Source organism: Haemaphysalis longicornis, unplaced genomic scaffold (assembly GCF_048455015.1).
Source record: "Haemaphysalis longicornis isolate Haplotype H1 unplaced genomic scaffold, Haemaphysalis longicornis Haplotype H1 scaffold_10, whole genome shotgun sequence".
Classification (NCBI taxonomy): Eukaryota; Metazoa; Arthropoda; class Arachnida; order Ixodida; family Ixodidae; genus Haemaphysalis; species Haemaphysalis longicornis.
The window spans coordinates 54,938,339-54,961,648 of record NW_027526204.1 but is presented as its reverse complement, the minus strand read 5'-3'; the positions used below and the strand labels follow the sequence as shown (position 1 = coordinate 54,961,648).

At 46.5% G+C, this 23,310-nt stretch overlaps 1 protein-coding gene across 1 annotated transcript in view; it reads right to left on the bottom strand.

Moving 5' to 3' along the window:
* The window catches only part of LOC144159840 (protein Skeletor, isoforms B/C-like), a 45,117-nt gene that overhangs the window by 9,267 nt on the left and 12,540 nt on the right, over nucleotides 1-23,310 (bottom strand). The window contains exons 4-6 of the mRNA XM_077691509.1: nucleotides 23,033-23,198; nucleotides 16,844-16,919; nucleotides 6,417-6,613 (exon numbers count right to left, since the gene is read on the bottom strand). Coding sequence (XP_077547635.1) covers nucleotides 6,417-6,613; nucleotides 16,844-16,919; nucleotides 23,033-23,198 — 439 coding nt within the window. The remainder of the gene's footprint in view (nucleotides 1-6,416; nucleotides 6,614-16,843; nucleotides 16,920-23,032; nucleotides 23,199-23,310) is intronic.

The following is a 23,310-nucleotide window of genomic DNA, read 5'->3' as shown; positions in this document are numbered from 1 at the left end:
AAAGTGGCAAAGCGCGGCAATTTTGCGCAGCGATGTTAGTTTAACAAATAAGCTCCACATTTGAGTTCGGTGACTGTAGTTATGAATTGTCTATGTTAATAAATCTTGGTGCCTGCTTTTGGATGGATTGATGTGTGTGCTACCCTGCAACTTTCAATTGACAATTTGATGCGTACTTAAAAGTTAGCCATATGTATTTACAATGGGACACTCGATATACAATTCATGAAACGGCCCTGCACGCAGGTATAAGTTGATGAGGATCCTAAACGGCGCATTCGTATTCCAGCTGCGGGCGGACAAGTGTTAGATAAGTAAGAAGTTTAAAGGGACAACGAAACAGTTAAGATAAGTGTTTTCACTCTTTCCTTCGCGTCTGGAACCACTGCGAAAGCTATAGTTATCGCCAGCACGGAGCGGCACTGCGTGATTTGCTCGTCGCACCAGATACGCCTTGCATTTCTGCTTTGTTTGTGTGCATGTTTTTTTAAGTTGCTATCGAAAAGCGTTCATTGCTGCAACTGAAGTGAAACCGGCCAACAGCCGCTACATGGCCTTAGTGACGTAATTCGAGCAGTTGAAGAACGTCAAGACCGGGAAAGAGGGGAAACATTTTTGGGCGAGTTTACAAGTTATTTCATGGGCCTAGAGCAGTAATTTTTGGCTGAGTTACTTTGCGACCCCCTAATCTAAGAACTGGGTGTGCTGGGTGACTACGTTCTGCAAGCATTTAAGATTTCAAAAAAAGTTGAAAAAGCCTTGCAGGGCCCCTTTAACGGAAAGCGGGGTGGGGCCAAAGTTTCTTCGGAGATAGCCAGGAACGCTGTTATCGCCATTGCTTATGTTCATGACACGGGACGGCCAGGTGATATCTGAAGTGATAGTAATGCGGAGGTATTCATACGAACTAACTGTCATGATTTCATGAGCAAAACGCAAGTGTTTACGGGTGAGTAAGACTGTCGACGATGAACGGATAGGGCGCAAGCTGTCTTAATATTAGGGACATAAGCCTTTTCTCTCACCATGCTTGAACTAGATGAAATCACATTGTGGGATGACAGAGTCGTTATTTTAGTGAATTGGATGATGAATTACGCAATAGTCGGAATAATGCACTTGTTAGAAGATATGTGATTAGGCAGGTCATTAATATAGATTTAGAGAATGCAGATGGCCAAGAACGGTAACTTGAGGCACGCCAGTACATACAGAAGAAAGAGAGGAACAATGGAAAGGGGAACAATATGAACTGTTGGCGGTTTGTTAAAAGCTCGCATATCCAATGAAGTGCTACGGTGTTACGATTAAGCAACGAAAGCTTTAAAAATAGTGTTTGATGAGAACCTTTATTGAACGTCTCTTTAAAATATAGGAATAGGCGTCTACACGTACAATTTTTGGCAAAAGTTTCTAGGCCAAGCCTAAGGATTCCGTATCATCATCACCAGCCTATCTACGCCCACTGCAGGGCAAAGGCCTCTCCCATTATTTTCCAATTACCCCGGTTCTGTGCTAACGGCGACCAATTTATTCCCGCAATCTTCTTGATATTATCTGCCCATCTAACTTTCTGCCGCCCCCTGCCACGCTTGCCTTCTCTAGGGATCCACTCTGTTGCACAAAGGTTACGTATCAGAAAGACCTAAAAGAATAATCATAACCTTTAAAGATGACAAAATGGTTTTATCGCAGTAAGAAATAAATATTTTTGTCTTCTAGCTTTCCGGCATAAAACGTTTCAGCCTCGTTCGATACGCAAGTTTGCGCATTATATTTCTGGCGGGGGTTCCACTTTCTGCGTGCGCTAGAAAATTTTGGCAAGGACTGTCGTTGACGTCAACGCTGGAACTCAGGCGGTTATTGAACAGAGAAGGTTCTGTGTCACGCGAGAATCCTGTCAACAGCGAAGCTGCTTAGCAAATCGTAATTTTTCGTGTCCCCAGTAAAAAATACCGAGATATTGCCGAACGCGTGCAGTTGTGCGCGTGCCTCGCGGCGACCGCCCGGCAGCTTAAAAAAAAAACAGGAAAATGACGAGCGCTCGTGTATGCGCGCCTCGCGACGACCGCCCAACCTCCCCTGCGACCGTTTCTCATGCCAAGCATACCCACTCAGGGCGATTGGACAAGATTGGCCAGAAAAAAAAAACTCCAGCGTTCTCCTTAATTGTGGCAACACGTGCTGGGACAGAGAAAGACACGCCATAGCGTACGCCCCTCCAAGGTGATGTCCAATGATTATCATTTCCACAAAAGTGAAAGAAGCTCACACTTGAGGAAAGAAGGATGGAATGAAGTTCGTTGCGGCAGCGGAGAAGCAGCAAATAGGCTGCAATCTTGGACTTTCGTAATGGTCGTGAATGTTGGGTACAGCTTCGCTACCTTCAAGTTTCACGCGTTAATAAAAGCCTCCTTAATTTTTTTTGGAATACATGTTGGTTCGGGTGGAAACATTTACAGGATTTAAACATTTTACGACATGAGAATATATGATTATTGAGAATACACTTTTGGTGAAAATGGGACGATAATTGTGAAGACGGTGAACCCTTCTTTGGGACAGGAAAGATCTTTCCGAGCTTCCAGTACTCCGCTACAACAACGAATGAAAGTCAGTGCTTAAAAATGGGTGAAAAAATAACGCTGGTTAATCACTTAGTGTTTCTTAAAATTTTAGAATCGACACCATCGGTACCTGCAGATGGAGTTAGCTTCAAAGCATCAATTTCGCCATATCATTAGGATGAAACACGATGTCCAGCGTAACTGAATAATCAAAAAGATCAGTAAGTAAGCATGCCATTTGATTGAGAATTTAAAACATGGAGTTTAGTATTTCTGGCACAGTATGTTCAGGAATAGTGTTATTGTTTTCTTTGACCAATGATATGGTGCTCCGAGGGTTAGGAATAGTGCTTAGAAATAGTGCCAAATTGCTTAGAAATACTTCGGAACATGGTGGGCAAAGCGGAAGGAGAAAATGAAGGCTTCGCCATCATTGGAAGTGAATTGAATAACTTTGCCGTATTTCTGTGTCTATTTCAATCCCCCAGCGCAGTTTGACTGTTTAGACATGGGACATAAACGCTTTTTTCTTAACCAGACGATTAATGGTTGCGTTAAACGTAGGTGGCGATGGCCGTCTGTGATTGGGATACAGTACAAGCTTCGCGTGAAGAACAGTTGTTGAGAACAAAATGAAGCTGATATAAGAGACAATGCTAGCCGCATAGTAGAATGCTTAAAGCGCAATTACTTCCAAACAATTTAGTGACGGCGACAAACAGAACGATAGAAACGCTTGTCCGTTCAAAACTCGTCCGTCGCTTCAATACAGGGCCGTAATTATGAACGGCTGGTAGCACGGATAGAGGGAATGCTGAAGGGCTCAGATTTTATTCTATAACTGAGTAGCGTATGAATAATTAAAAAAAATTACATGGCTGAGTGCGCGTATATACGCCGCAAGGTTCTATAAATAGGCTTGCCAACTAAAACTTTTTTTCAGTCCGTATCATCGCAATCTCTTGCGAGCTTTAACATACACTTGACGGCATGCATGTCACCGTCACAAAGGTACATCGTTAATCAGCGAAACAAGCATATTTTATTACAGTTTCCACCAGGTGCCTTTACGAAGCGGAATAGCTATACCAGGTCAATGATTATGGATAAGCGTTTCTCAAAACTGCCTTCCTTTTGGCTTGCATTTATATTGATCCGCGTTATTATGAAGTGTGCCCCTTCACTAGTTTCGTATGTGTGTAAAACGCGTTTTCACAAATTTGTTTTTTCGGAAAATGGAGAAATTCACAAAATGTCCGTTCAAAATGGTCGGGCTTTTCAAATTTTAAATGCCTTTGCCCACTCTCCTCTGTCACCTGGTGTGATGCCTTGAAGGTGTTAAAAATAGCGGATTTTGCAATAAACAAGCAATAACTAAAAAGCAACATTTTTTTCCCAACATCTCTTTTACAGCCTTTTCAACAAAATTGGTAATTTGAACTTTATTGCAATGTGATAAGCAAAGTAAGAAAGAGGTTTAGAAAGAGGCTATGTAACCAATTTCTAAGCCCTTTCAATTTTCTGCAGATATTAATTGAACTTTGCGCGTTTAGGTCCGATGTTTTCATCCCCTACATCAAGCTTATCGCAAAGAGATTTTGACATTTCTTATCATGCCGTGTGTACCAAACAATCACGCTCGAAGTGTTTAATGTAGATGTTGGCCTAAAATAATCTGAAATATTATCGGCTAATATAATCTACTTTAATAATATAATCTATAACCCAATCTAGTCAATATAATCTTATCAAGAGAACAAAATATCAAAAACATCATCCGGATAATAAGTTACAAAAGACACGTGATTACGCCCGCCCACTGCAGAGGTTAGCGTTTACACAGTTGCCTCGCATACAGGCGCAGCAGTCTGCGCCAAGGGAGAGGGCTTTATGCTGGGGGTAGCGCCCAAACCTCTGGCATATCCGTTCGCCAATGCTCGCTCACTATGGTTTCGCATTCACATCTCAATACTATCTCTAATTGTGTTTTTGAAAACACGATTTCTCGCCACCGTACAAATATTTGTTAGGTATATTTTGTGCTATTGAACTTTTCGGATGCTAAATGTTCCCCCTGACGAGAAGTTCACCGACTAGCTTGGGCGAATCAGTTTGTTTCTTACGAACTATGTTGCTTCGGGTAACGCAGCTAGTAATAGCTGGTGAAGTTTTGATCAACGCAAAGGCAGCTAATGTGTATGCCTAGAAACGAAGAGAACACTCACTTGAATAACAGTAGAAGAGTATTCCAACTCCAAGTAGAAGCACAATGACGACAGCCACGATGACAACAGTCAATATGGGGAAATGTTTAGCTGGAAAATAACAAATTCCTTCACGTGAAATCCACCTGAGTGTTAATCAAAAGTATCTCCCATTGCGGGGAGGAATAAGTACAATACATATGTGTTGTGAAAACCAGAGTAGATGCAAGTAAGAATGTAAGCAGGTATCAGGCTCTTTGTTGGCTGAAACTATGATGTTACAAAAATATATTTTCACATAGTCAGATGTAAGACGGGTAGTGTGCTGAGACAAAGGCAATAGAGTGAATAAATATTAAGCAAGCAGTCATGGGGAACAAAAGGGCAGTGTAAATGTTGTTAACCAGCTTCTGGGCAGCTCGATCAACTTGAACTATATTTCGCGCAGGCTTTCTATACAAATGAAGTGAGCGATAGGATGTGCACGAATTGCCACGAGTAACCTAGTTAAGTGACTGGCAGGTTCCACTTTTCCTGTAATAAAGAAAATATCCGTGCGCATCCGGACCCAAACAAACAGCGCCTCTCCTCTCTCTCTCTCTCTCTCTGCTGCGCGGACGCTAGAGCGGCTGGTCCAACACTGCCCGTCACAACCGGTGGCGGTTTGGTTGGGAGAGATGGCAACACTGCAAGCCAGAAACAATATGGCCCCCAGACGCTTCCGGGTGCACGAAGTTGCGGTATTGTTAAGCGTAACTCACTTACTGACGCTAGTTTGCGTAATTTAAAATGTAAGAGTAGGGGTGGCAATTCCCTCGCTTTTGTGAATTGCGTGGTTGCTATTTTACATTAGGCGGTAGTCAATAACGGCAAAATGTCGTATTTTTCCCATTACTAATGAGGGTTGTAGCAGCAGAGGCGGCCATTTCCCGAGATTGTAGTAAACAAGAGCGTGTGTTGAAGATGATGTTCTCAGGTCCGTTGCGCGGAACTACATGAAAAATCATTTTCCATACAATCATTGCTTACGCTATCCCCACGGTGTGGGCACAACTTTTTCGGCATGCACAACAGCCATATTCGTCTCATTTGAGATATTTCCTGACAAATACTTCCTGAATCATAGAAAAAAATAAACCGTGGTTGATTTCTCTATCACAGGAATAATTAAAACACGAAAGTGAAATGCGCAGCAAAATCTGCAGCTGAGCAAGCTTTGCGGGTCGGCGACTGTCTTGCGGGTGTGCTTGGCGAGCGACGTCCTGCTGGCGGGTCGCTTCGGCAAAGGTGTGCTGGCGTCATTTCCGGGACGGATCGGACGTCAGCAAAATCTTGGGGTATAGCGGCATAAGGCACTTTCGTGTTAAAATACCCGAAAACCAATAACCCTAAGTATAACGTACTCTTAAGTACTAAAGGTTGCGTCTCCGCAAGACCCTTTGTGCAGGGGTGGACACTTTGCAGGCCGCTTGCTTCGTTGTACTGGTCTCCGTTCCGTGGCGGATATGACGTCAGCGAAATCGTCGTGTATCCGGGAATAAAACACTATCGTGTTAAAAAAAACATGTGCACCCATACATCGAAGATGTAACATCATCCCCATTGTTTGTGCAGAAGGAAGGGTGCTCTCGGCGGTTATACTTGCCTGCGAATTTGTGGACTTCAGATGACGGGTTATGAACGGGAAGTTTCCCGGAGATGTCATTCGGGATCTCGAGCTCCCCGAGGCTGGCGTCCGTTTCGAAGGAGTAAACCGTGAACCACTTGAATTCAATCCAGTGGTGTCCCTCCGGGAGCTTTAAAGTCACAGTCTTGTCCGAGTACTTTTCCAGCTTTGAACTCCTGTACACAACAACGAATAAGCTCGTAAAAAGAACTGTCATAAGGTTACATTACGCGAGATCAAAATCTTTGTCTCTCTTGCTTTGTACGGCTGAACACAAAAAGTAACAACCCGCCGTGGTGGCTTAGTGGCTACGTCGTTGTGCTGCTGAGCCCAATGAAGGGGGTTCGGTTCCCGACCCCGGTGACCGCTTTTCTCATGGAGGCGAAAAACAAAAAACGCCCGTGTGTTCGACGTATCCGCGTACGTTGAAGATCTCTACGTGGTCAAAATTATTGCTGAGTACTCCACGACGGCGCGCCTAATCGCCTGTGTACCGTCGGTGGGTTAAACCCACGAAGCAAGAGCAATATAGGAGGGGAAACGAGGCTTCTTAACGCGGCCAGATAATGTCACAAGCGCACGTCATACGCTAAGCTAGCGGCATCTAGCTGCCGCGGGTGTAGAAACTGCGTGGCAGCCGCTTTCAGCATTGCATTGCACAGCCACGGAAAGTAGTGCGGCCGCTATCATTTCGTCCATCCGGTGCCGCTACTCTCTCATTCATCGTCGCAGCGACGAAGCTTTACAGTCCACCTTCATTTTCGTTGTGACATTATCGGGTCGCTCGCCAGCGCTTATCGCGATGGGCCATTTCGACTCCTATATACTCTTGCTCCGTGGTTAAACCTCATAATCAAGATACCAAAGGAATAAACTCGTAAAAGAGGATGTTATGTGATTACAATCCGCATGATCAGACTCTCTCTCCCCCTCTCCAGGTTTGTGCTCCTGAACACAAAAAGGAATAAACTCATAAAAGAAATGTTATATGAATAAAACACGCATTAGCAAAGACAAGACGTTTACGTCTCACGTCATGTTGACTTTCGCTACTATTCTAGGGCAAAGTAAGAATAATACTCCAGGTTACTTTGATGCTGCTTACGGCGGTAATCGTGTCTTAAAAAGAACATTTTTTCGTAACCTGTACCTTTAGCGAAAACAGTTAAGTTGGCTATAGTCACTGCTCATTTCCGGATCTGCCGCAGGGTATTTCGGCAAAATTCGTGCCAACTACCGACGGCGTAAGATAGGCGCTATGTCAATGCAAAGCACTCCACACAACACGAGAGAAACACTTCGCCGACCACTACAGACAACACAATTCACTACACCACCGAGCATTGTTTTTAGCGGATTATCCCATGATTCCTCTACAATGCACCCTTAAGTTCCTCAGCGACATCAAGTTTTTACACCTGATTTCCTCTCACGCGCAGTTTTCAAAACCTTATTTCATGCCACGCACTATCACAACCTGTCCTTTTACACCAGCCATACTCATTGTCCTTGAGTGATTTTACTTTGGTTCTTGGTGAACGATTGTAGAGTTTACGTTTGCATCCTTCATACTTAACCACTGTTTTGGCGCTTTTTGCCCTAGTTGGCCTTGCGCCATAAACATCCAACCATCATCGTCAAGATAAGAAAGGCGCCTTCATTTGTTACTTGTATTCAAATTTTTAGAAGCCTACGCAGATGTTTCTACTTGTGTAAAATATTATTGCAGAAAGATTACTTTGTTCATTTCACAAGACCTTTGGTAGTAATGGCACGGGTGTAGCGGTCACCAAAATAGCGAGGGTGTTGTATCTATCACTAGTATATACCAAGAAATTTACGCTACGTCAGGCAAACATGACCAGCACAGTACAAAGCATGTGTGTGTTGTCATGTGTCAGGGCACCCCCTGAGAGGGGGACGCATAAAAACCCCCGAAAAGGCTAGGAAAAAGAACAAAGGAACGGCCATTTGAAGTGCGTGTCAGGAGCGCGCCAATCAGCAAGCGCCAGCGCTGACGCACCGAGGAATTATGGGCAAAGGTGAAAGCGCACTTGGTCGGCCAATCAGGGAAGGCCACGCATGGGACAAGTGGCGAGATGGCCATATAAGGACAGGGAGGAAGCAAGAAGCCAATGGGACTGCGCCACGGGAGAGCCCAGAGGGTATAAAAGCGGGGCGCACAAAGAGAAGGGGGAGGCAAGAAACCGAAGAAACCAGGAGGCGGCCGGAGCACGTGAGCTTCACGGAACGAGCCAGGGGGACGCGGCCAGGCCATCGACCACGCCTTCCGAGCCTGGGCGGGAGCGGGCCGACTTCGCATCGGCACCGTCATTCTAGGTGTACCACGAACCTGTGTCTTCGTGGCCCCAGCGGTATCGGTCGGGCACCAGCGGCCAGCGTCCACGCTCCGTCGACGTTCGTCTCGACGGCCCCGAAAGGCTACGTTCGGGCCGAGCCTACCTAGAACCTCCAGCGGCAGCGGCTACCAGGGGGTAGCCACCGAGGAAGCACGCCGCCGAAGGGATGACCGCGCGCGTCGAACGCCGGCATCAAGGACCTCCAGCAAGAGCGGCTACCAGGGGGTAGCCACAGAGGAAAGAAGTGAGGACGCGCGGAGCCCACGCCGTCCAAGGAGTGACCGCGCGCATCGAACGCCGGCACCGAAGAAGAGAGACGAGGACGGCTACCACGGAGTCTCGGCCACGCAAGGGTGCGACACGTCAGCGCCGACGACAGGGGTGGGCCAGTCCAATAGGGACGCAGTCTTAGGACACAACTAGGGAGTTGTGGTTTAGGGAGAAATGATCTCCCTAGAATGCCATAGAATAAGTTTATTTGGACGAGTTGTGTAGAACTTTATATTGTAGAGACCTTTGGGTTAGAGTTGAATTGTATGTTGGGATTGTTAGTTAGAGATGTGAGTGTTTATCGTTTGTGTGTAGTTTATATATTGAGTTCTTTTGCGTTAGGCTTTTCAAGTGTACATTAAAGGTATGTTGTTAAACAAGTCAACGGCTTCCCTGTATCCATTGCTCCGAGCTGGTAAAGACCACCCTACCATCCGTTCACGTGACAAACAAATGGCGAGCCTGCCAGGATCTTGGCATATCAACTGCCAGGATTGATTTATCACCCGCCGCGGTGGCTCAGTGGCTAAGGCGTTGCGCTGCTGTGCACGAGGTCGCGGGTTCGATTCCCGGCCGCGGCGGCCGCTTTTCTGATGGAGGCGAAAAGCAAAAACGCCCGTGTGTACGAGATTTCGGCGCACGATAAAGATCCCCAGGTGGTCAAAATTAATCCGGAGCCCTCCACTACGGCGCGCCTCATCGCCTGCGTTGCGTCGGCGCGTTAAACCCCTCAATCAATCAAGGATTGATTTATCCTTATACAGGATATTTCCATCGTGCCCAGTCACGTGTCTTACCAGCTGCGAGAATGGATGTGGGAAAGTTGGTGTCGTTGTGCAGCTCATTAGACTTAAGTAAGGAAGAGGCGATGGCTCTGTTGGACAAATTCTCGCGTGACGAAAACGAGAGGCTTGATAAGGAGAAGGAGGTGCTGGAAATGAAGTTGCGCTTGGCAGAGACAAGTGAACAGAGTTCTCGAGTAGAGCTGGATACTACCTTGACAGGGGAGGCGACGCCGCGTTCAGGGAGCATATGCCCCAGGAAACTGATTGCCTCGTTTGATGAAAAGCGTGACGATTTGGACGCTTTTTTCCACCACTTTGAAAGAATAGCCTTAGGGCAGGGGTGGAAACGGAGTGAGTGGGCCACAGCCCTGAGCATGTGCTTGGTTGGTGAAGCATTCAGTGTGTTTGGTAGGATGCCCGCGGAGGAGTCAATGAACTACGATAAGGTGAAAGTAGCGTTGGTGCAGAGGTTCCGCCTTACCACGGAGGGCTTCCGCGAAAAGTTTCGAGCTTCCAAACCGGAAGACGCTGAGACAGCCAAGCAGTTTGTCGCGCGCCTCTCGAATTATTTTGACCGATGGATAGAGCTGGCTCGAACGGCCAAATCGTTCGAGGGACTTAGAGAGCTCATGATTGCTGAGCAATTCTACGAGTGCTGCAGCCCGGAGCTGACGGTGTTCCTGAAAGAAAGGAAACAGAGAGGGCTGGCTGAAACCGTGGAGCTTGAGGGCAGGTTCATGGAGGCTCAGGGCCTAAAGAACTTAGCGAAACTGAAGCAAGAACCAGTCAAGTTAGATGATCAGAGACAAAAAAACTCGAGTGGCAGGGTCCTGGCCACCCCAGAAGTGTTTTCTGTGTGGTCGGGTAGGGCATAAGGCCGCAGAGTGCAGGGTGGTACCCCGTCTGGGCGCCCCGACACCTGTATATCAAACGTGTCAAAAGAAAGGACACCGCACAGAGGATTGCTGGTCGCGAACCCCAGACAAGGTGGCTTGCATGATATGCCCCAGGGTGAGTCCCCCAAAGCGCACCAAACAGAAAGGCCAGGGGGGCCAGGTAGTTGCTGGGGGAGACGCTGATAATCTGGCCGGTGATGTTGAACCGAAAATGCCTGTAGTATATGGGGAGATGAGCGGCCGGCTAGTGTCAGTGTTATAGCGGTTCCACTACGCTGCTCGTTAGGAGGAGTTTGGTTAGAGACCAGGATTTAACGGGAAATAGGGCGGTTATAATCATGGCGGATAGCACTAAGAGGTGGCTGCCAGAGGCAATAATAGAAGTGCAGACCCCGTACTACTCGGGAAAATTAAAAGCCAGGTGTATGGAAGACCCACTGTATGATATTATCTTAGGCAATATACCTGGTGCCAGGAGAGTAGATGATCCAGATCCCAATTGGAGGAGCAAGTTGAAGGTGAGCGAAAAGCAAGTGGACCGGGCTGGTACACAGCCGGTAGATGAAACAGTAGACACTACAGTGGGAATAATAGCAACAGTGCACGCAAGAGTGAAATCCGAAGAGGACAGAGGGATGACAATAGTAGAGGCCACAGTGTCGCGAGGGTTGAGGGTAACGTTAAGCGAATTAGCTGATCAGCAAAAGAAAGATTCCTCACTGAAAGACTGCTTTCGAAAGGTCGGGGAGGAGGCTTGGCGAAGGTGCAACCCCATGGTATACAGGTTTCAGATAGTGAAAGGAGTTTTGGTTCGCCATTGCACCTTTGGTGGGGGTAGACAAGTAAATCAGGTAGTAGTTCCAAAGGGTCTCCGAGGTTCGGTTTTAAGGCGTGGACATGTCAGTACTATGGACATCTACGAGCCCGGCAGACGGCTGCCAAAATTACTGAAGAATTCTTTTGGCCGCGTCTACACAGTGACGTCCGGAGATACGTGAGATCATGCGGAGCATGCCGGAGGGGCGTCGATAAGGGGAGAATTGCTGGTGAGATGCAAAAGCAGCCTATCCTAAACAACCACCTGAATGAGACATCGTGCACAGGTGGTTGGCGTGGGCATAAGGGAAACAAAATGCGCCTTCAACCACTAAACGATTGTAAAGGCAATATGGCCGAGTGGTGTGTTTGCGGAAGAGTGAAGATGAAGTAAAAAAAAAACTGAGCAAAATCATGGAGTTGACGTGGACTGTAAGAGGACCTATAACGGTGACGAATAAGTTGTGAGTATGGTGAAAAGGCAGGGTTGGAGATATGAATGAGTGAGTGACAAAGTTCCGAATGAGAGCTAGGGATGTTGAATATTAGAAAATTGATGGGTTTGATTTGGTGATGTGATCGAACAGATTGTATGAGTAGAGTGGTGTAAGTGCACGAAGTGTGGATATAAAAGCCAGTGCAAAGTGCCGATTGAGGAGTGAGAGGAGGAAAAGACGTTATTAGGTGTGGATTGGGAAAGTGTATAGTCGAGTAAGAAATAATTGAAGTGATTGATTGCGGTGATGTGTTAGAGAAGAGTTTGAGTATTTCGGTGTTTCAGAAAGTGGTGTATTGGTGATAGAACGGCAACGTTGTGTAAACCAATGGTGTGGGTTCGGGACACGAGTGAACTACAGACAAGGGTGAAAAAAATGGGTGAAGTGAAGTGTGTAGTCAAAAGTGCGACGAGAGAAGTGAGCAAGAATTCTGGAACAAGAGGACGTCGGCGGACAAAATGAAGCAGTTTTTTTTTAGAAAAAAAAACTCTTAAAGCGGGGGGTAATTGTCATGTGTCAGGGCACCTCCTGAGAGGGGGACGCATCAAAACCCCGGAAAAGGCGAGGAAAAAGAACAAAGGAACGGCCATTTGAAGTGCGCGCCAGGAGCGCGCCAATCAGCAAGCGCCAGCGCCGACGCACCGAGGAATTATGGGCAAAGGTGGCAGCGCACTGGTCGGCCAATCAGGGAAGGCCACGCATGGGACAAGTGGCGAGATGGCGATATAAGGACAGGGAGGAAGCAAGAAGCCAATGGGAGTGCGCCACGGGAGAGCCTAGAGGGTATAAAAGCGGGGCGCACAACGAGAAGGGGGAGGCAAGAAACCGAAGAAACCAGGAGGCGGCCGGAGCACGTGAGCTTCACGGAACGAGCCAGGGGGACGCGGCCAGGCCATCGACCACGCCTTCCAAGCCTGGGCGGGAGCGGGCCGACTTCGCATCAGCACCGTCATTCTAGGTGTACCACGAACCTGTGTCTTCGTGCCCCCAGCGGCATCGGTCGGGCACCATCGGCCAGCGTCCACGCTCCGTCGACGTTCGTCTCGACGGCCCCGGAAGGATACGTTCGGGCCGAGCCTACCTGGAACCTCCAGCGGCAGCGGCTAGCAGGGGGTAGCCGCCGAGGAAGCACGCCGCCGAAGGGATGACCGCGCGCGTCGAACGCCGGCATCAAGGACCTCCAGCGAGAGCGGCTACCAGGGGGTAGCCACAGAGGAAAGAAGTGAGGACGCGCGGAGCCCACGCCGTCCGAGGAGTGACCGCGCGCATCGAACGCCGGCACCGAAGAAGAGAGACGAGGACGGCTACCACCGAGTCGCGGCCACGCAAGGGTGCGACACGTCAGCGCCGATGACAGGGGTGGGCCGGTCCAATAGGGACGCAGTCTTAGGACACAACTAGGGAGTTGTGGTTTAGGGAGATCACCTTGAGGGTGATAGAATAAGTTGATTCGGATGAGTTATAGAACTTTATATTGTAGAGACCTTTGGGTTAGAGTTTAATTGTATGTTGGGATTGTTAGTTAGAGATGTGAGTGTTTATCGTTTGTGTGTAGTTTAAATATTGAGTTCTTTTGCGTTAGGCTTTTCAAGTGTACATTAAATGTATGCTGTTAAACAAGTCAACGGCTTCCCTGTATCCGTTGCTCCGAGCTGGTAAAGACCACCCCACCATCCGTTCACGTGGCATGTGTCGTCATTACTATTTTTATTTACCGGGGCTTTCCAAGTAGTGCACTTGAAAGTTTAATAGTTTTAGAGAAGGAAGCGAATAGCCTGCTTACGAGGACTAATTTTTAAACAGAGCACAAATATACCCGCCAAAGTGATTTTTAGGAGGCATAAAAACTGATATTATTCTATGCAACGAACAACTGTTCAGCATTAAAGAAAGCGGTAAACGATAACGCACAGCCGACATGCGACGAGTCTAAATGAGGATATTCTCGCCGCAGGTCCTTCTTCTTACTCAAAGGACAATTTTTACAATCAACCGTACAAAATTACGCAATTTTGGCTTCATGCGCGTGTGGTAACGTGCGATAAATTAAACCTGCTTTTTTTATGAAGAGGTACAAACAGTTTGTTGTTGACCGAATTATTTGTATCTTGAAGAATTTATGTTCCGTGTCTTGGGAATAATGTACACAAATGACATAATAAAAAAAACGGCGCAGCTTGCACCAGTGGTGCAAGTGGAGAAACAGCAGAGCTGGCGCTCCCCCCCCCCCCCCTTCCCTCTTCCTTCGTGGGAGACCCGGGTGTTTCACCTCACATGGATTTCCGCACTTTCCGCTGAAATTTCCCCATGACTGGCTGGCCCGAATAGCTTGTTCGCAGGCTTTGACACCTCTCCCAAAGTGGTCCGCGTCAGCACTCGCTAGAATCCACGGCAACCGGTTTCGTGAACTAGGCATCTGTAGCTCAAACTCGGCTTCTGTGCTCCCCACTTCAGGAGCGAACGCACGTGAACTGGCGAAAAAAAGGGTGCGCGAAGTCACACCAGGAGCACTGGGCAGAATGTTCTCCAAGGTCGAGCGGTGCGACCGCGCGATGGCGTCATAGCTAGGCGAGGCCCAGCTCCACCTACGCGGCTGGGCGGAAGTCGAGCGCGCCGCGCGCCAGAGTTTTAATGCGTAGCATTCTTTGCCGAGATACCCCCCCAGCGAGGGCCGTGTAACGGCCTGCATTTCCTCAAAAATGCAGATATCGTGGAAGTTCCACCTGTAATGGCTACAATGGCGTAGATGAAGATAAATGGTCGCAAGAAATTTTGAAAAACTACAAAAAATGAAAAATACAAAGAAATACGACAAATAGCGAAACGTGTAACGCCCTGCATTTCTACAATAATGCAGATTTCGCAAGTGTTCCACCTGTAATCGCTATCATGGCGTAAATGAAGATAAGTGGTCGCGCGAAATTTTGGAAAACTGCAAAATAGGGAAAAATATAAAATAATTACGGAAAATGGCAAACAGAGTAATAACGACCTCCATTTCCACAATAACGCGCATTTCGGGAAAAGTCCAACTGTTATTGTTGTAATGACGCAAATGGAGATCATTGGTCGGGCTAAATTTTGAAGAACTACAAAATAAGAAAAATATTTTAAAAAATACGGAAAATGGCAAAACGTATAACGCGTGGCATTTCCACAATAATGCAGATTTCGCGAAAGTCCCACCTGTAATCGTTATTTCATTTCATTTCATTTATTCCACCTTAAAGACCCGAAGGCATTGCATAAGGGGGGGGGGGCGGTGTTCAAGGAATGGGAAACAACGCAAAATACTCAAAGGGTACCAAGGGTAAACATTCAGAAAACAGTAATAATACAAAAGGTGCAAAATGCAAACTATACAGTAAACATTACCAAGTGCAAGGTAAACGTAAAGGTACAAGGGTAAACATTAAGAGGAATATGAAACATTTTAAACAGTACCTCAAAATTATTGTAAAAACTGGCAGGAGAACAGAAAATTTAGTTAGATTGTGACATGTGAATTTTTAGTTTATTGCGGAAGGCTTGGCGGTTAATGCATGTTACTAAATTATCGGGTAGTTTATTCCAAGAAGGAGGTAATCATTGTAGATGTGTGTCCATTTATAGGTGCGATAGGATGACTGTGGTTTATGCGGGACGAAGTTCTGTGTGATGGTTGAAGCAGGACGTGCCGTGATTTAGGATAATAGAAAGCATGCAGAAGACACAACCGAGAAATTATGCGGCGAGATTCAAGTGACGGCAGGTTCAATGATTATTTCAGTGTACGTGGAGGGAATTGGTAGAAAGCAGTTTGAAAGCACTAAAAATATGAAAAATATACAAACATAACGGAAAATAGCGAACCGTGTAACCCCCTGCATTTCAGCAATAAAGTTTGAAAGGGAAAATATTATTTTCATAAAAAAGAATACAAACATATTATTATACAGACGTTTTCGGAATCAGAATCGAAAATGGCGCTGATCTCTCGCTGATATAACCGGTGTCTATGCGACTGCGCTATCATCGCATTTGGGCGCTCAGCCTTTTTTGGGGGGGGACTCTTAGCGCAGGCTTTAGCACATTTCGCGAAAGTTCTGCTTCTAATCGTTATAATAGCCCTAATGGAGATAATACGTCGGTCAGGATTTGTAAAAACAAAAACAAAATGTTGCTGAAAAAAAAACTGACACTCAACACAAGCAGCATGAGAATGCCACGCAATATTAGATAATTCTCTGAATTTCTGCATAATTTTTTTCTTTCTTGGTATTTTGTTTTGCGAACGCCGATGGACAAAACTCAAACTTCAACACCTCTGCTGCAAATAGGCATTATTTGATTAAGAAGACCCTCTGCCAATCTTTCAAGCATTCTGCCTGAAATTCAAGTTGCGTAATACAATGCTACAACGCGATCACATCGAATGCGTTCGGCACACCTGTTTATGATGGACCTCCCTATCAAAATATTTTCCTTTTCTAGTTTTGGTTTATAGATGCCGGAATGTAATGAATTGGGAGATCAGTTTAAGGAGATGGCGTTGGACCAGTGGTTCTTACATCCGCCCGAGAGCTTGGAAAACGTCACTGCCAAAAATAACAGGCAGCGGGGTTAAGAAGAACTACAAGTTATAACGAATCTTTATATTAAACCCTGCTCCGGACATTCAGGCGGGAGAAACTCACACTTACTATGAAATAGACGTTATTATATAGACTTCTTGGTGTGTGTTTTTTTGCGTTGCACTCGAGAGCACGTGAAAAAGTGCAAGATGGGTGAAAAATTACTTACTTGCCATTTTCGTCCAAGAGCTTGACCAAAGTACCTTTCTTGGCATTCTTATCTGAACCCACAGCGAAATGAACTTCTGTAAAAAAAAGCAATGTTCGTAATAATTGAGATTTTTACAGCCTTGAGCACGCTATTACAGCGAAGGCTTCTATGCGTCACTGATGGTGACCGTGTACACGAAAACGAACTGCAGGAAAGCCAACTTTCTCTGACGGGGATCATGATCGTGGGTAAAGTGAAAGACGGTTGAAACGGCAAGCCTTCGCTACGCTAAGCCTATGTCTTCGAAATCTAAAGCCAAGGTACAAGATTTAAATTGTTGCGCCGAAAACGCACCACAGGAAAGCCAACTTACACAATGAATTACCACTGAGGTACATGAAGCGCACTACGGAAAAAGAAAAACCCGCTTCCCGTAGTCGGAATCAAACCTGGCCAACGTCTATCCAATCGCGCCATCCCGACACGGTCGAGGCAGCTTGGATTTTATACGTTGACTTTTACTCAGGTTTCATGTGACAAAGCTCGGCATTTTAACGAGCTTTCTCCTAAAGCAAGCTTTGATTTTTTTTTACCCTCTGTATTCAGCCAATTCTAAGGTAAGAGGCAGAGTTGAGACACGACATAAATTTCTGTTTTCGGCAGCATCTTCTGAGAATGTGTAGTTGCGCAAAGCTAATTTGTCCGGCTTGGCATCATCTACGCACCACATTTCATTCGCTTTAAAAGCAGAAGCGACAATTTATCGCGCAAGTTCTGTAAAAACCCTCGACCCGAGAAACAAAGCCCCGTTTTTAAAAGAAAAATATGGTTTAAAAAGCGAAGCTTTACCACACTGACTCAACACGATGTCCGCGATCGGCCCTCGAAGTCCAGAATCCAAACTACGAAATTCTCAAAGCCAAAGTCCACTTCAAATCATCCAAAGTCCAAAGCCAAAGCCCACGCTACGAGCCCAGAGGAAACGCTAAACGCCCGAATGCGATGGTAGCGCAGTCGGATATACACCGGTTATACAAGCGACACCCAGGTTCGGTTCCGACCATGGGACGCGTTCTTTTCTTGGGGAGCGCACTCCCCACACCCGCTCCTCAGCTCCTTTCCTCCTCGCCACTTCCCCTCACGCCTATTGGCTTACTATTTTCACCCTCTTCCCTTTGCTACGCCGAGTTTTGAGCGACGCCAGGTACGAGTGGAGCTCAAGATTAAAGGGGCCGTGCAGACAAAATACAAGTTTGTTTTACTCGAAATACACTGGGCTCTCGTTAAAGCGGGATTCACACGACGGAGGAACAGGCGCGCGGAGGCGGATGGATACGTGACGTCAACAGCACGTGACCGGATTCGTCGCAAGCGCCGTTTTTGTGAAGCGACCACTCTCGAAGTCATTGGTTACCTCCGTCTTCCTGGACAGCGCAAGCGCATTGTGTGGTCGTTTCTACGCAGCCATCATATGCTGGTTTCTCGACAAAATGTCGCACACGACACCGCACAAAGTCGTAGACACCGCACAAAGTAAGAGAAAGTCTGAAACCGCCGGAGACGGAAACCGGAAAATATCCGGGACGAGAGGGGTGCGGGGGGCGGGCAGTGATGCGTACCGCGAATGCGCTGCGCTCGCCCAAATATTTGCGGTTTCGAGTCTGTTGCGATTCCGTTTACGCGCTGGTCGGAAAATTTGAGTTCCGATGAACGAATTTTTTTATACATTGCCATAATACAAAACAAACCAATTGCCGAGCGGTTGTTCCATTTAAACGGTAGTTCTGTTTAACCGATTTCCGTTTATGGAGATTCCACTGTATTCTGTTTTATTGTTGCCCCCACGCTTGTCCGGCAGCAAACGATGCCGTATTCACTGAGAAACTGATCATTTTGGGTTAAAATTTTGATATTTTCCCGCGAACTTGTGTGTTTCTGTGATGTCTGCCATGAAGTCACGAAAGCGGGTATTCAAACGAAATTTCAATGCGTCATTGGGCTGTGCAGCCTTGCTTACCGTCAGTCCTCCCAGATGGCGCTACGTTTGTCCGTGGTAGCTTTGTTTTTGACCGTATTTGCACCTGACTCGTTTTTGTTACGGTAGAAAGTAATCGTTTTGGGAAACATGGGGTATATTTGACAAACAGGGTCGCGTAAGACAACGTTGCTTACGCCAATCGGTCACTGTCGTGTAAGGCAACTCCTGAGCGGCGGACTAATGTGCGGAGAAAGCAAGCGTAGTGCGCCCAGTACCAAAAGTAGTGCGCATCGATACTTCAATGTTTACGTGTATTTTGTAACTGTCATCGTTTACCCCACCATCCTTAGTGCTGTAAAATGAATGTGTATGACATTTAAGCGCAAGTAGCGCAAGTAACAGCCCTGCCTTATTTGCGTTTGCTTTTGCTGGCCTCAGCGAATCTCACAGCTGTGCATATGCCATCATAGGTTTTGTTGCGGGAAATGAGCTAGTGGGTCGCATATTCCCTATTTTTCCTAATTATATAGCTTATTTGAGCGAAGAGTGCGTTCAAAGTGGAGTCACTATGATTCTGACGGCGGAATTTTTCGAATGAACCAAATTTGTGTTTTGTCTGCATGGCCACTTCAAACAGCTCCGCTGTTAAACTAATTGCCGAGCTTTCCTTCCTGCCACGTTGAACCACGCCACCCGAGCAAACAGGATGCGGTACAGAGGTGTATTTGAAAAAGAACTAAAACCGTTGAGGGTTAGGAGCATTTGCACCAATCCCTTTTTTGCGCAATTGGAACTAACAGAATCAAATGCGGCTTGTTGATCGCATAACACTCGAACGCAAGGACAAGGAAAGGGAGGAATAAAACACGGGGATTAGTCAAAACTCCCCCCACGAGAGGTAGACGGCACACACTAGCCGCGCACACGCGTGCGCACGTTTAAATATATTCCCTAGACAGAAAAGCGACGCTTTCAATGCGTAGAACCAGCAAGAAAAGATGACACTTACGAGAATGCTTCCTAACTGAAAAAAGACCAAATATTTAGCCTCCCTTTAAAATTTATACTTTAATAATACACCATGCGAATGCGCGAGCACCCCGTTCAGCTCCCTTGCTTGCTTGAAGATCGGCCTGGTGCGCACGCCTTGCTATGGCCTTGTTCGATTATTTTTAACTATGGTGATCCCAAAACTTCATTTTGTGTCTTTTGTTTGGAACAGGTTGGGCATAACAAGTAGCGCTAAGCCTGAAAATGCACAAAGACATTTTATTAGAATAGTATACGACAGGCATTTAGATCGCCCAGTTTACTATCACTATGAAAAAATGTTGGAGAAATTGCAAATGGCTAAATTGTCTAAAGAGGCCGGACGAGGATTTACTTTTTTTGTTTAGGTCTTTACACAGCATCATTGATCGTGAAGACCGTACGTCATCACTTGAGATGAGAGGTCCCTGGAAGTCTTTCCGTGACTTTCTTTTACTTCGAATCAATTCTACTGGTTCTCCTATGCAAAGATTGTTTAGACTGTAGAGTGAAAAGGCAAGTCACCTTGATATTTTTAACAATCTACATTTGTTTAGGCTTGCTTTGACTCAAGTGTACTGATCGCATTTTTCTTTCTTTCTCCTTCTATTTATTTTTCCTGCTTTCAGGCTACATATTTAGATTGTTTGTGCTTGCATTAAACTTTGTGTTTCATCCTGTGCACCACCACTTAAGGCCATTGGCTGTTGGTAGGCACGTAGAAATAAGGATGATTACGATGATGATGATGATGGCTTTAGGTGCCAGAGAAACTGCGTTTCTCATTCGCTGTTAGAACGCCTTTCCAACCGTGCCTCACTTTCTGACCGCCCCAGTTGTCACGTTTGCTCGATTTAGCAGCGGAATGGGGTGCCTCTCCTTCCTTTTGAGGCCCGCCATACTCGGGAACACCTTTCTGTGGCAATGCAGTCAAGCCTACAAAGCCTAACTACGCCATTGTGCTGCGCACCTGGAAGTAGTAAACAAAAATAACTGGCTGGCTGCAACCTAAGCAATTTAAAAATATATAGTTCCTACGTTTCAGCCTTGCATCAATTTCAGCCTTGCAGAAAAGAACCCCTGAACAAGAATTACATACAAGGGAGGCGTTCAAAAGTACTAAAGCTGTGGGCGTGGCTCAGGTATGTGCACAATATTCAAATGATTAAACCTCTTATGCTTGGTGAAATGGATGTTCACGTAATCGATATAACCAGGGTTTCTAGGGATGCAGTTTCGATGGGGTTTCACGATAGAAAAGAAAAACAACCTATTTAAATCACTGTGTAGCATGGACGAGCTGAAAGCAAAAAGTAAAATAATACGCCAGCTCGAGCTGCTCCGACAACACAACCGGAACATCCCATCTTAATTACAGTTAGCGAGGAGTTGGAACGGTGGAGACTGTTGGATTGACCAAACCTTCGTTGCTTTCACCATGCTAGGAGCGAAAGGGGAGATGATAGCGAGGGGCAAGAGAGGGAGATCGACGGTGTTACAATGCAGAGTGGTATGAGGATGTAATGTTAACCAGACATAGCAGCGAAACAAGCAGATACGTTTAAAGTGTCATTGTTCTTGCTGATATTTCGAGCGCAGCTTTTATGCGGGTACTTCTGTGGTCCCAGGCCATCGCCCCCCCTCCCTTTGCGTCATCCTTCGATGTAGCCAAGAGAATGAGGAGAACATCGAAGAGAGAGCGTGGAATAAAGCGGAGGAGGTAAGCGGACTGAGGCGATGCCGCGCGAGACCTTCTCGGAGGCGGCGATCGACCCGCTACGCGATGGCGCAGAGTAGCTCACGCCTTCCTGAGACCTGTCCACTGATCCTTCACGTGAAAACAAAGCGCTGCAGTAGAGGAGGTCCGTATGCGGCGCTGCTGTGGACCGCGCCAACTCCATGCCTCCCGCGATGTCCCGATTAGCGTGGCAGTCGCACCGGGCTCTGCTCCATTTCCGGCGGTTGAGTTGAAATGTTACGCACCAGACAGACTTTTAGCGCCAACCTCGCCACACATAGGGTGTTCTTTTTAATATAAACCGCCTCCCTACACAATGTAAGGCAACATGTTTTCCGCCAGTTCTTTCTGAACAATCAGCAAGGCGAGCGGTGGGGCTGTGCTCGAATTTCCCAGTAGGGAGTATCATAATGGTCAGCCAATTTTTACTGCGTTCATTTTAGGGACATAAAATACCACACTGCCGCCGATAGCGTAAGATCTTACAATTTCCTCGCCCCAATTGCTTAAAGCAATGCGTTCTGAATTTCACAAACCGTGCGCATCAATGAAGTGTGCGATACAATCTGAGCATCCTTGAACGAAGCTCAGGCACTGGCCTTTTTAACATTACCAGGTTCGAAATGCTGCCTGGTCAGGTCATAACGTAGCCGGATGCGGCGGTAGGCGGACTAAAGAGGTGAGGCCCGCTGAATACAAACAGCAGTTCCTCAGCAGGAAGGCAAACCTGGTTGAGAACATTTACCAGAAGACTCCCAAATAAATTAACAACCAAACTATAGGCTTTCGCACTCGATAGACGTGACTAGAAATCTCCAGGAGAGGCCCATAGAGTTTCATACTAATATATACTAGAGAGAAATCTGGCGCCACTGTGTAGGGGAACCGCGCTTCGACCAGCGTTCCGTCATGTATCGGGCTGGCACGTTCCACTTGTCCTTGGCATGGCTTAAGTACCAGCTGAAATGTTGCTCTGGCTGGAAAAAAGCAACAATATTACTGTAGAAGATTAACCGAATTTGTTTTATTATTATAAAATTGAAGCTCCAGAAAGATTTAAATCTCATGTATCATTTAGAAGCTTCATCAAAGATGAACAAGAAAACGATGTTAGCCTTTCTTTTTTCATTTTGGCCTCGAGACAGAACCGAAGCCATGTGGCTAACCAAGCCAAGTAGGCGAGGAACGTCGCTAGCTGCAGTGACGACGTCCCCGACGGCCCGCGATTGCAGCGCCAGATTTCCCTATAGTATATATTAGTACAAAACTCTATGGGAGAGGCCATCGTCTTGCAGTGGACACAACCAGGCTGATAACGATGATGATAAATCACAAAAATTTTTCGCGTCTGTTCAAAACATTATATTTTACCTCTTTTCATTTGAAGAGTAACAAGGATACCTCCATGCAATCTTAAATGAAGTCTTTAGCTGCACAGAAATACAACACGGAGCGTTCTCACCTTTGCCCGTGCCGTCGTAGTTAAAGTTTTTCAGTTCAATATTGGCACTGTCTTTCAGAGTGACCTCATCAGCCTTGACGCCAGAGAGCATTCCCGCCAGGCTACCCATCTTCACTTCCTCTGGGAGCCCGAAACTAGCCGGGACGAAAACTTCACCAAAATTGTGCTGCAAGAGGCGACCGCACCATCTCACCGGGCGTAAAATACTGGACCGACACCGTTTCTTGTCTGCACGTTTTCACTGTTTCGGTTTCTTTTATCGTGTACACATATATTAT